Source organism: Drosophila tropicalis, unplaced genomic scaffold, assembly GCF_018151085.1.
Source record: "Drosophila tropicalis isolate 14030-0801.00 unplaced genomic scaffold, ASM1815108v1 contig_1190, whole genome shotgun sequence".
In the NCBI taxonomy this organism is placed as follows: Eukaryota; Metazoa; Arthropoda; class Insecta; order Diptera; family Drosophilidae; genus Drosophila; species Drosophila tropicalis.
Window position 1 is genome coordinate 1,908,119 of NW_027172561.1, and position 13,943 is coordinate 1,922,061.

At 40.4% G+C, this 13,943-nt stretch overlaps 1 protein-coding gene across 1 annotated transcript; it reads left to right on the forward strand.

The window, feature by feature from the left end:
• The first annotated feature begins 3,537 nt into the window (after positions 1–3,537).
• Notum (palmitoleoyl-protein carboxylesterase notum) lies at positions 3,538–13,438 on the forward strand. The gene is made up of 8 exons (XM_068294565.1): positions 3,538–3,590; positions 10,237–10,274; positions 10,574–10,602; positions 10,882–11,467; positions 11,534–12,046; positions 12,110–12,573; positions 12,625–12,983; positions 13,056–13,438. Exons 1-8 carry the CDS (start codon positions 3,538–3,540, stop codon positions 13,318–13,320), a joined length of 2,307 nt encoding a protein of 768 aa, XP_068150666.1. The 3' UTR covers positions 13,321–13,438.
• Positions 13,439–13,943: the final 505 nt, after the last annotated feature.

The window sequence follows — 13,943 nt, forward strand, 5'->3', positions numbered from 1 at the left end:
ACCGTGACTTGGTCAGATAATAAAGTTGTGCATTAAATGAAATTTTAATTGCTTATCAAGCCGAACGAACAGCACATCTGTTGGGATTAGAGAGCGGCTGAGAGTCTGCTCGACTCGATTGATGTCAAGCGACGACGACGACGACGATGACGATGATGATGATGATCATCATCATGATGATAATGATGATGGTGGCGATCATGATGATGTGGATGATGATGGCGGCGCTTTGAAGATTATGCCGAAAGTTATGATGGCAGCAGCACCATCCGAGTCTTCATTTCCAGGTGCTCAAAGAAAGAGTGCGCGCCGCGCGAGAGAGAGAGAGAGAAGAAGCATGCGAAATTATATAGCTCAGCATTGGCAGCTTTACCTACAACTACTACGCAGTGAGTGCCACTTTTTCATGATCATCATCGTCTTGATCATCGCCATTACCATCATCATCATCACGATGGGCATCAGCTGGTGCTGCTTCTGCCTCGCTGCTGCTGCTGCTGCTGCTACTTCTGCTTGCTGCATGCGGCAAAGATAAAACGTGGCGGCAACACTTTGATGCGGCCAAGATCAAAGCTGCCGATTGTTTACATAATAGTGGCCTTTGAAACGGAACAATAGAATGCCAGGATCAAACAGATACCGACCGGTTAGTGCTGCGCTTAAGCGAAATGTATGTCCATAGCTCCTTCCTCCTCTCCTCTCCTCTCCTCTCCCTCTCCACTCCTCTGCCCCACCCCTCCCCTTCCATCATCAGCCCACTAGTCTTTCTACCATTCGCCTTGCCAATCCCGAGCAGCACCACCAGTAAAAGTAGCACTCACACTCGTCTTCAACAGCAAAGATCATGATCATGATCACGAACTCGATTGTGATTATGATCATTATGCTGTTGACTTTGAAATTGTATGTGTGTGTGTGTGTGTGAAACAGCTGGAGCTTGGAGCGGCCCAAACGGTTGGAGCATTTATGCTTGCTAAATGTTTATGGCATTCATCGCGTGCTGCCGGCGTTTTAATTGCCTCCCTCCCCAGGCACTCTCCCCCATCGCTTCAATGGCAAATGCCTGGCCATGTTCACGGTGCGTATGAGCAACGAGCCAAGAGCATCAATAATAATCTCCAGAGAGTTGTCGCATAATAATTGCGTGTACTTAATGCATAAATACAAGTATTGGCCTGGCTCGCAACATAGTCTCCATTTTTCTCATCTCCAACTCTTCATCTCCGTAGCCGTTGCCGTCTCCTTTCTAATTGTCACTTTTATGTTTTGCCGCCGTCATTAGACATATTTCTTCTTGTTGCTTTAGGCCTACAAAATAAAAAAAAAAAAAACCGGGTTGCAAAACGTTCAACACCAACAACTAAAATCAATTTGGTCAGTGATAAAAAAAAACTTACAAACATATATACACACATACACATACATATACATAAATTTTATGGTAGAGTATGCTCTACTCTACTCTCTTAGGTACATACATAAGTAAAGATCGTAAAAACAGAAGAAAAAATACAAAAAAAACGTCGGCAAGAGGGTAAAAATTATTTTATTTTCGATTTCGATGCCCCGAAAAAAAAAAAGAAAAAAACGGCAAATATCAAAAGCCCAAAAAGAATTTTTAATGATCTGTCATTAATTGAATTTCGTATAGAAATGGTAGCCTGCTGATGCTGTTGATGACGTTGGTTAAGGGCAGACCCAGAGTCAGATATAAAAAGGAAGGCAGTAGCTAAATGATTTCTCTGGTGAATTTTTAGATTTACAATTAGATAAAAAAAATGTCTGGCTGAATGGCAAATGTGGGATGAAGAGGATGCGGCGGCTGATTGGGGGAGGGGGGAGTGGTGATGAGCTGGTTTATTGACGATTTTATGTCTTTAATCCCAACGTATCGTATCACCCAACCAGGGTCATCATCATCATCATCATCATGATCATTAACGACGTTTCGTTTCCAAGAAAAACGATGCCGCGCAAGATCATAAAACAACAAAAATTGAAAAAAAAAAAGAAAACAATAACGAAATTAACAACGATAAATACATATGTACATATATATATATGTATATAAATCGAGTGATGAGCGAATTACGAGAGCATTAAATGAATGTGCATTCAAATTGCAATTACACTAAATTAGCATTAGCATAAAGTAAAAATTAAGCCGAAACATTTCGTAACAAAAAAAAAAGAAGGCAAAAACAAAAGACTTAGGCAACGAACTTGTTAAGACACAGATAGAGAGAGATGCATATACATAGAGAGCGAACAGTGCATAAAGAGAGAGAGGTGGAGAAGGCAGAACAAGAGTAGCAAGGGAAGGAGACGGTAGTAGAGACCAGAAGTCAATTTTATTTCGGCTGTCGATTAAGCCCCCTTTTTAATACGGTTATTAACAAGTAGCTGTCGCCTGTCTTGCCACTTGTCTCTGCCGACGCTCGCTGCCTCTGCCAACGTCGCGACGTCGTCAACTGCGTCAACGCTGCTGCATGGTGGATGTTCTTTGAAATTGCATTGCCCTGCAGTTTATTATTAGTTTTGTTATTATTTTGCGTATTCTAAACAAAAATGCTGCCGCCGCCGCCGCCGTCGCTGACACACAGATAACAGAGAGCCAACATGCAAGCAAGAGAGAGCAAGTGACTGAGGGGGAGAGAGAGAGAGAGAGAGAGAGCACACAGTTAGATAGTAAAGAGAGTGAAAGAAAGAAAGAGAGAGGATAGCGGCCACGTGAGAGAGCAGCAGCAGCAGCAGCGGCAACAGCCAACGCAGTCAACGTCGACTGCTCTGCCAGAGGCCAAGTCTTCGACTTTTGAGTTTCGTTGGCAAGGTAAATTTCATTCCATGGCGAGCATTCCATGTGTGCGGACGTATCACAAGAATCCCCACCCCAAAAAACAACAAAAAAACCTACAACTCTCCTTACACTCATTCACAATCAACAAATCACACACACACACACACGCACACTCAACTAAACAAAATAAAAACGTAAGCGTGTAACCTGAGAGAGATATCGTATATATATATACATATATATGTAAATCGGTAGTCGTGTACGAATCGGTCATATCACAAGATAACAACAACAAGTGCCTCAACAACAACAACAAACATAAACATCAATTAATTATCCAAAACAAAACAAAACAAAATTCAAAAATAAATGTCCAAACGATGCTTGAAAAACGAAATAATCTTAATCAAATAACTCACAGAATCAAAAATATTCATAATCATAATATCATAATGTTGAACAATATGAAATTGTGCTAAAGTAAAGCAACACCAAACACCAAACAACAACAAAAACACAAATCGCCTCTTTTTAGAGTCTCGAAATCTAAACGCCAACGAAATTTAACAAGTGGTTTTTGTTTAGTTTCGGTTTAAATTTTTTTTTTTTTTTGGTTTTATTTTTTGTTTGTTCCCTGGAGAAAGAAAACAAAAAGTTCAACAATTGCAATTGCATGAGAAACAACAAAAGAAAGAAAGAAAAAATCAGGCATTATAATGGCAGCTGAACAAATGAGAAATATGCCAGAAATATGCGAAAAAGAGGCAACAAATAAATGGATTAAATACACAAATAAAATAAAGCAGGTGAGTGTGAGAAACGGCAGCATATATGTACACACACACACACACACACACACACACAGAGTGAGAAAGAGATATATATTTTTGGAAAATATCGGCAGAATATCAAAAGCTAACTCAAAATACAGTAGCACGTCAATTAAAATTAATAGCTTCCGACTTAAGAGACCTCTCTCAATCTCGAGAAACGAAAACCCTACAGCTTTATTTACGGCATTAGCATAAAAATATGTATGTATGTAGATCTGTGTGTGTGTGTGTGTGTGTGTGGTTGCCTTTTAAAATCAATTTGAAAATCCTTTGCAAGGGCATATAACAAAAATTTTGGAGTTTCTTAAAAAAATTTGCCTGCATAAGAGCAAAAAAAAAAAGGGTTTTATGATGGGGGAGGGGTAGGGGGGAAGGAAAGAGCTATAGCATAAGAGGTAGAGGTCGTACAACAACAACAACAAAAAACGCCGACAACAACAACAACAACAACAGCAGAAAACAAAAGTCGAGCATGGAATGAGACTTTAAGTGTAGCTACCCAAAAACCCTCATCAACAACAACAACAACAACAACAAAATGCAGACCGCTTTCATGCTCGCCCCACTTCGCTTGAAATCATCTACGTTTGCCCCTTTTTTTTTATTTCAGTCCCGTTTAAAGGTCCAGTCCAGTCCAGTCCAGTAGTCCGTCCACTCGAACTCGTACACTCTCTCATAGTACGTAGTAGCTACTGTTTTCAAAGTTAAGATCAATGAGTGCGACGAGACTTAAGTCTTGGCTTGGCCACAACAACTTGGCTACAGCCAAGCCAAGCCAGGCAAGATCAGGCCAGGCCAGGCCAGGCCAAGCCAGACCAGGCCTGGCCTGGGTCCGGTCCTCACAGAGTCTGCTTTGCAACATGCCGCAAACACACACACACTCGCACTCGCACACACACACACACACACTGAGCTATGGGCGGCAAAGTACAAAGCCAAAAACGGCACGGGTTTAGCGCGCTCGGAGTAAAAAGCGATCATCATCGAGTAGCAGACGTGCGCATATCCAACACCAACACTAATACATACATATATGTATGTATGTATATATTTGAGTTGTATGTATAGAGAGCTGGTCGGTCTGTCTGTCTGTCGGTCGGTCGTTCGGTCGGTCTAATAACGCGGTTGTTGTTGCTGCGGCTGCGGCTTTGGCTGCTGCTGCTACACGTTTTGGGCTTTGCTTTTGTTGTTGCCGCTCTGCTTGATACGATGCTTGCGGCTTCATTTGAGGCTGTTGCCGCTGTTTGCTGCTTCCGAATTACCTGCCAGCCCAGTAGCCATAATACCCCTTACCCACATTGCCTCCAGATCCAGGCATTGCGTTAACGTTCACGTTCACGTTTCCCTGCCATAAAAGTATTAAATTGCTGCAAACAGGTGTATTTTTATGCCTGGCAGGCAACAGCAGCAGCATCAACAGAATCAGCAGCAGCAACATCACCAAGCAACAGCAAAACACTGTTCAGGTTTTTGGCATTGCAATTACATATATTGCACACTTATAGCAAATGTTCTAAGCTCCTTTTGCAGACCACTGAGGCCGACCAAATTGAGGTCACTCTTTGGCAGCAATCATCAATCTTTTTTCCATCTTTCAAATTTTGATACTAAAATAATTGTGAACTCAGCCTCGGCCTCATGAGAATAAAGTTATCTACTTCATATCAGAAATAACATTTATTTGTGAATTTCGTAATAAAAGTAAACAAAAATAACTTGTATTTGGGTCTTTATACCTAAAATTATTCTCAGAATTCACAGAAGGTTACTATAAATTAGTTAGGAGAATAAATAATTTGTGCTTTACTTACCTCATCATCATCATCATTTCGAGTTATTTATTTCTTGATAGACCTTAAAAATTTCACAACTTGAGCAAGAATGGGTAAATGAAATAGTTCTCATTTAATTGGATTAAGACTTGAAAGAAAAACAGCTTCTTTGGCCATCATTTAATGGCCAAAAGGTATAGACCAACAGAAAAGCCACCGCCAGTCATGATTCTACACATATTCTACATTATTCAACAACTTTTCAAATCAAAGTATAACAGTAATTACAAATTATATATACAAGGCAAGTCCTTCTTCATTCAGTTGTAATTCTCAACCAGTTTTAGCGTTGACTTTTATGTCCCTAAAATAAATTGTATACCAATAAATAATTTGAATGTTAATTAGTTGTGGAAATCCAAGACTCTTAGACGACTTTTATTGTTACACAGGTGCATGTTCGCTTCATTCAGTTGTGATTCTCAAGTAGTTTTAGCGTTAAGTGAACAAAATGGTCACAGACTTTTTGAAACATCGATTTAAATGCGAGTTTTCATAAATGTTTAAATATTTTAAACATAGATTTTGTCGAACTGAGAGAAAGCACAATTTCAAAATATAGAATGAAAAAGTTGAATGCACTTTCATAAACAAATTAATCAATGTATTTTCAAAATTATATTGGGGTCATTCAAAAACAAAAAAAAAAAAAAAAAAACAAATTAATCACATTGATAATGTGGCCTATCAGCCAGACATAAAAATTTCCAAGAATTAAATTAACATAGAAGCAATTAAAAAATAATATTTACATTTGTTTTTAAACAATATAAATATAAAATGTTCGTAGAAATTTGACAATTAAACATTCTATAAATAAAATGCTTTGTTTAAGATAGTAAAAAATAAATTTTGAAAACAGATTTTGAATCCTTTCCGTTTCTTATTGATTTATTCAAGTCAGCTACAATGCGAAGAAAGTTCCTTTTTTGCTACCCTTATTCAAATAAACTCATTTTGATGTGATGTTATTATTTCTGAACTTCCTTTTCAATTCCATTGTTGCTGTTATTGTTATTATTATGTATTTTCTTTACTATATGAAAACAAAAAACAAAACCGGCAAACAACAGAGAAAGACGTCGACGCGGACGTACGCAAATCAAACAAAACAAAAACAAAGCACTACAAAAACAAAACAAAAAAACGGCAACGGAAGTTTGTTTATGCCTTGGCGCAATGTTTATTTAAGCGTATTGCGATAAGCCGAGCCGCGATCTTGACAATAACAGCAGAGAGAGAGACACATTTTCTCCCGCCATTTACCACAACAACAACAACAACAACAGCAGCAACAAGTTAAAAAAGAGAAAAACAAAAAGAACAACAAAAAACAGCAACAAAGCAAAGAAAACAAATAAAACTCTTTTCATTTGGCAAGGTCATTATTGATTAGAGATTATTGCAATGCTAGATTTCTTCTTGAAATATATATATTCATATTCCATTTATGGTAAATACAACTTAAGTTAATTAATTGCATTTCAATTTGCCGCCACAATCACAAATCCAAATCAATTCCCGTCGCAATGGGGCGTATACTTAATTTTTTAATAGCACTGTAAAGAAAAGGATGGCAAATGAATAAAGAAAGTCGACTAGATTTTACCCAGTACCAAGTTGAAAATTCTTATATAGTATACATTTTCTATCAAAATGTTCGAACTTTTAAAAATATCTGACACTAAAGTTTTGGTTTTATTTCTAAGTGATTAATCTGTTATCTGATCAATCAATCAGTTATCTGTTATTTAATCAATTACTAAGTTAACATTTGTACAACAATTTACATATGTATTTCTGGGCTTATTTAATATCTACTTACATAAGTAAGGCTTTGGGAACAATCTTACTCTAACAAGACTATATAAAAATCGATTCATTTTCATTTGTAGTCCAAGAAAGAAAAGTACTTTCCAAACGACGTCAGACCAAACGGCAACCAAGAATCACAAATTTCGATGGGCTCCAAAACGAATTCTAGGATTATGCAATTTAAAAATTGGGATTGAAGAATTAAAGTTCCAAGTCCAGCATTTTGGGCGACTTTTTAGAGAAAAAATCATATCAATAAGTCTTCTTTGATGATCGAAAATTCTCTCCTCTAAAGAAGACTCTTCTCGAAACACATCTTCTTCATTTATGATCATCTTAATCATTTGGAGGGACTCAGAAATGATCACAAATGTTAACTGTTTGTCTACTTCTCTTGCCAATGGCCTAATATACCCATCCATTCACTTTGTCTATGGTGAGGGGAGGGTGGTGGTGTGTTTATAGTGGGGGGTTGGGGTAGAAGCAGGAGGGAGGTAAATCGCTTAGCTAAGCTTAGCGCCATCGCCTTGCTTTTAAGTTTCGTGTGTGTGTGTGTGTATATTCGCAGCAATTAATAAAAACTGACAATATAATCGTCGCGACAAGTAGTTGGGCTGCCATCCATCCATTCAGCCAGCCCCCAGACATAGAGAGAGACAGAGCATGCCAGCAAGTGAGCGAGCGAGAGAGACTCAAGGGGGCGCCTTTGTCGGCATTCTCGGCCCGCAAGAAATCGTTTTTCAGTAGGACGGTACATAGACATTGAGTTGTATGTGGAGAAGTGGGTTGAGGTGTGTAGAAAGAGAGAGAGAGACAGAAAGAGAGAGAGAGACGTAGAGAGCGTGGGTACGCGTAGAGGTAGATGTGGAGAGAGACGGAGTGAGAGAGACAAGCCAAAAGCAAAATATTAATAAGCACTGCCCGCAATTAATAGCGCAACTTAAGACGCTATATAGGGTAATTAAGCGGCGCTTGTGAACATTTTTCCTTTGGATAATGCCGACGGGCCGCAGTCGCAGTCGTGTCGACTGGACGTCGCTGCTGCGACAGCGGCTGCAGCTACTCTCGGCGAGACGAAACGTTAACAGCGCTGCTGGTTTTTCTTGCTCTCTTTTTTTTTTTGTGTGTGTTTTATTCAATTACTTGTTGTTGTTGTTGTTGTTGGTTGGCAATGGTAAACAACAAGAAGTGCAATGTACTCTCCCATACATCTATCTCACTCACTCGCATGTTTACTCAAGCGTAAATCCGCGCACGCACGTGAATTTTTAGTGACCCCAAAGAAAAACAAGAAGAAGAACAACAACAACAGACGAAAAGAAATAGACTTTGTCAAAGTAAATGAAATAGAAAATAATGAATAAGAAAGAAAGCAATAACAACTGACATAACCGTCGGCAAACATCAAACGGGGCAATTTTCTTCAATCAAAGAGCAGAAAAACGTAAAGAAAAAATAAAACTTTGCTAGAGCTAGGATTAAATTGATTAACACGGAGTGAGAGAGTTGTGTGTGTGTACTTGATTACTGATTACTTTGAGTTGCAATCATCCAGAGAGCATCAAGTGAATGGAATAGAGGTCTATTGCTTTTCAATAACAGATTAATCGATCTTCCTCTGGGTACAACACGGTCACAGCCATGGGGGGAAGGGGGTTGACTTTTCATTCAATTCAATTCATGTTTTGAGGACACATTTTTCGTTCCCCGTCCTTTCTATGATCCCTGATGGAACTAGTCACCTAGTGCTTATGGATTAAGTAGGTCTCCACTGAGGAATCATTAACTACGCCCTCTTCTTATATGGGATATGACATATTAATAGATAACAGTTCTTTCCAAAAGAGTTTCAAAAAGTAGATCTACATATGTATATTTAGTTCTATATACATAATATCAGTAATGGAAGTCGAACAAATTTAAGGGGAAAATACTTGTTGAAATGCATCGGAATGAGAATCCAAATTGAACTCTTTATTTCATAGATCGATATGTATGTACATATGATAACAGTATTGGCTAACATGATTTATGCTTATGATATTAACTATTACTTTGTGGATAATTACTTAACTTGGCAATGCCCGCCCTCTCAACGTATTCCCTCAGATCTGCCACTCGATTTCCGTTGTCTTGCAACATTTTTGTTGCAACAATGTGAACTCGTTTATGGGTCACATTGAATTCAAATTGCTGCGTTTATGGGTCGCATTGAATGATAGTCGAATGATTGGCCATAAGCCAACATAAAAAATAAGCCAAGCTTGGCAGAAAAAATTAGAAAAAATAGAAAAAACCGGCCTAATATTTAACTTATGGGCATTCTCTCTTAAACATTTTGCTACTGTTATTTACCAAAAAACAACAAAACTGGTTCACATTTTGTTTGTTGTTGTTGTTGTTGTTGATCGTCGTAGGCCTCTATTCATTAAAACAAAAAACAACAACAATTTTTGCTGTCTATGTAATTTGCATTTCTGTTATTTCTTTTTCTTGTTGTTATTGTTGTTGTTGTTTTTAGTCTGCAAATTGTCGTAGCCAGCGGGCACAAGTCGGTGCGGCAAAACATCAAAAGCCTATATAAACATTGATTGAAGATTTCTTTACGATTTCTGAATGGTTGGTTATTTATGCAGAGGCAGCAGGCAGCAACAGCGACAGAAAGAGCGTGAGAGGGGGGAGCGTGATGGGGGGGGGGTGAGATAGAGTGACAGAGATGGCGACAGAACTGACAGACTGACACACTGAGACACTAAAATCGTTGCCCATGGGTTGTTGTTGTTGTATCATTTACAAATTGCTGGAAAATACAACAACAAAAATTTGCCATATAGCTCATTTGATTGATGTCCACTCACACACACACACACACACACACAGCATAAATCTCTAGGTGTGTGTGTAACCTTAAGTTCAAAGCCAAGAACAGACGACGATAATAATGACGTCGCTGCCTGCTGCCGCTGCTGCTGCTGCTGCTGCTGCTGATTACCACACGTCAGCGGCCATGACAATGTGAAATTGAAATTTTGTTTGACTGGGCGTATGATTAACAACAATTTCTTGCCATGTTTGACTAAATACTTTGCCAACAACAATAACAATAACAACAAGAATAATAAGAAGAAGAAGAAGCGTACCACAGAGACAAGAAAAAGACGAAGTGGAAGAGGAAGAGGAAGAAGAATAAGTTAACAACAAAAAAAAAAAACAAAAACAAAAAGAAAAAAACCGAAACGAAACGAAATGACGACGAAACGAAAGGCGGCAAAAATTTCTTTGATCTTATCGTAAAGCTTCTTGCTCGCATTTTGATCAAAAGCAAGTTTTTCCGCCAAAATACAAAAACAAAAACAGCAGTTAGCAGAGAGACACAAACAGCAAGACAGCGGTAGAGAGAGCGAGAGAGAAAGAGCGAGCGACAGAGAGACACAAGAGAGACCCGACCGCAAGAGAATAAATAAGTTAGCTCAAGTGGGAGAGGAGAGCAACAGATTAAACAGAGCTTGAGAGCGAGCGAGCGAGCGAGAGAGAGAGAGAAAGAGAGTTGAAATTGTAGTTGTGTTATCAACAGAATTAACTTGTTTGTTTTTCGCACTTGCAGACGCAGACGCTAATGACGACGTCAACGTTAACGTCAACAACGACGACGCAGCGGCAGCACCTGTTAACGGGAATATTGCTGTTACTTATGCTGCCGCATGCCAATGCTGCCGCTGCCGCTGCTAGCAGCGCCGCTTCTGCTTCGTCAGCTTCTTCAATTTCATCTTCGGCTGTCGTCGCCGGCAGTCGCCGTCCCATCGATGATCCCTTTGCCAGCGTTGCTAGCCTTAGTCTTGAAACGGAATCGGAACAAACGGAAACGAATTCGCTGCTGCTGCAGCATCAGCGTGTTCCATCCATGGAGACCAGCATGAACATGATACAAAGGAATTACATGATCATGCATCCAGTGGGCCAAAACGATGATCACAGTCGATCATTGAAACGCGCGCCACTAACCAATTCGAGCATTGTATGCAACGATGGCACCCATGCCGGCTATTATCTACGCAAGCATCCCAACTCAAAGAAATGGATCGTATTCCTAGAGGGCGGCTGGCATTGCTTTGATGTGCGTTCGTGTCGGGCCCGTTGGATGCGTTTGCGTCATCTGATGACCTCCTCCCAGTGGCCCGAGACCCGAGATGGTAAGTCTTTGCACACTGAAACCACTCCAAATGGCATTCTCTAACGGCATCTTCTCTTACTTGCAGTTGGTGGCATATTATCACCTCATCCGGAGGAGAATCCCTATTGGCACAATGCCAATCATGTATTAATACCCTATTGTAGTAGTGATTCATGGTCAGGCACTCGTACCGAACCGGATAAACGTGACCGTGAGAATAGTTGGCGCTTCATGGGTGCCTTGATATTGCGACAAGTTATTGCCGACTTGATACCCGTTGGCTTGGGCCGTGTGCCTGGGGGAGAACTATTGCTGGTCGGCTCATCGGCTGGCGGTTTGGGTGTCATGCTCAATTTGGATCGTATACGTGATTTTTTGGTCAATGAACGCAAACTTCAAGTCACAGTGCGTGGTGTCAGCGATTCGGGTTGGTTTTTGGATCGTGAACCCTATACACCGGCAGCGGTGGCCTCCAGTGAGGCCGTGCGTCAGGGCTGGAAACTCTGGCAAGGTCTGTTACCCGAAGATTGCACCAAAGCACATCCCACAGAGCCATGGCGTTGCTACTTTGGCTATCGTCTATACCCCACGCTAAAGAGTAAGTTACTTCTTTTTTTTTTTTGTGTTTGTAGAGACTAAATTATTTCTGTTCTCCTTGCAGCTCCTTTGTTTGTCTTTCAATGGCTCTTCGATGAGGCACAAATGCGCGCCGATAATGTTGGTGCTCCAGTGACGCCTCAGCAATGGAATTACATTCATGATATGGGCGGAGCACTTCGTTCCTCATTGGATAATGTGACAGCTGTCTTTGCTCCCAGTTGCATTGGCCATGCTGTCCTATCTAAACGCGATTGGGTCAATATTAAAATCGATGACATCTCATTGCCATCGGCTCTACGTTGCTGGGAGCATTCCACACGTCGCAAGCGTCACGATAAACTGAAGCGTTCTACCGAGGCAACCACAAGCCTGCAGCAGCAGCAGCATCGGGTGCAACATCGAGAACAGAAGCTACACAACATGCAACATGCAAATAACCAAAGACATCAGCGACATCGTCAACGTGCCCAGAAGCACAATAATGTGGCGACTTCTTCATCATCGTCTTCATTGTCATCATCGTCGGTGGCAGCAGCAGCGGGTTCGGCGGCTGTGGTGGCGCCCCAAGAGTCCAAGCCACGCAAACACAATCATTTGACCAAGGAGGAGCGTGAGGAGAGAAAACGCTTGCGTCAGGAGCAACGTCAGAGACGGCGCCGTAAGCAGCGACAGCAGAGACGACGCCAACATCAGAAGCATGAGAATGAAGCTCAATCGGGAGGTGGAGGAGCAGGAAATGGAGGTCATAAGGCCAAATTGAGTCTTAGCAAGGAGCAGCGCAAACAACGACGACGTCAACAACAGCAAAAGCAAGGAAATGGTCATCCAGAGGCCACTGAAAATGGACAAAAGCGACGTCTGTCTAATAATGCCTCCTCCGCATCCGCCTCCTCCACTAGCACCTTATCAAGCTCCTCTGGCTCTATGGGCCCGTCGTCGTCATCGTCATCATCCTCCTCTTCATCATCCACATCAGTATCTAGTGATCTCCCATCGCCAAATGGCAGATCAAAGAAACGTCAACGTGTGCCGAGAGTCCCAGAGAAATGCGCTTTACGTTTGCTAGAGCGTTGCAGTTGGCCCCAGTGCAATCATTCGTGTCCCACATTAACCAATCCACTGACAGGTGAAGAGATGCGTTTCCTTGAGCTGCTCACCTCATTCGGTTTGGATATTGAGGCAGTGGCAGCGGCGCTTGGTGTCGATATGCATACCCTCAACAATATGGAACGTACCGAGCTGGTCAATCTATTGACTCAGCAAGTGAGCTGAACTGTATGTATATAGTTGGCCTCGTCTGTGTATGTATATATATATATATAAATCTATCTGTATAGATTATAAGTAAGAACAGAGTCAATTTGTATATAAAAAAACACTCCCCCCTCCCCTCCCCATTTCAAACCCCTCAAAATGGAGCTTAAAACTCGAAACAACCTAAAAAAAGATAAAAACCCCCCCAGCTAAACAAAAGAGAGAAAAAAAAAAACACAAACCAAGAAAAGACATGCAACTAGTACCCCAGTAATTAAGCAGAATTTATTTATAACTTAATTTAACTTACGGCCTATTTGTATTTAGTTTAAGCCAATGAATCGTAATGAACCCCGAAAAAATACCAAACTTTGGATCATAGGCGGTTGTGGGATTATATAGAGTGTCTTTAAAGCTCTGTACCTATATATACATAGATACATATATTTATTCGCATTCAAAATCAAATTACCAGCGGAAAGAAAACAAAAAACAAAAAAAAAACAACAACAACTAAACACAAATGCAACCAACAAGACTGTTTTACGTTCATTTTTTTTTTAACTCTATTTTTTTTTCCTAATTTAATTAGTTCTTACAATTGATTGTATACTAAATGTGTATGTGTAATTTATTTAGTT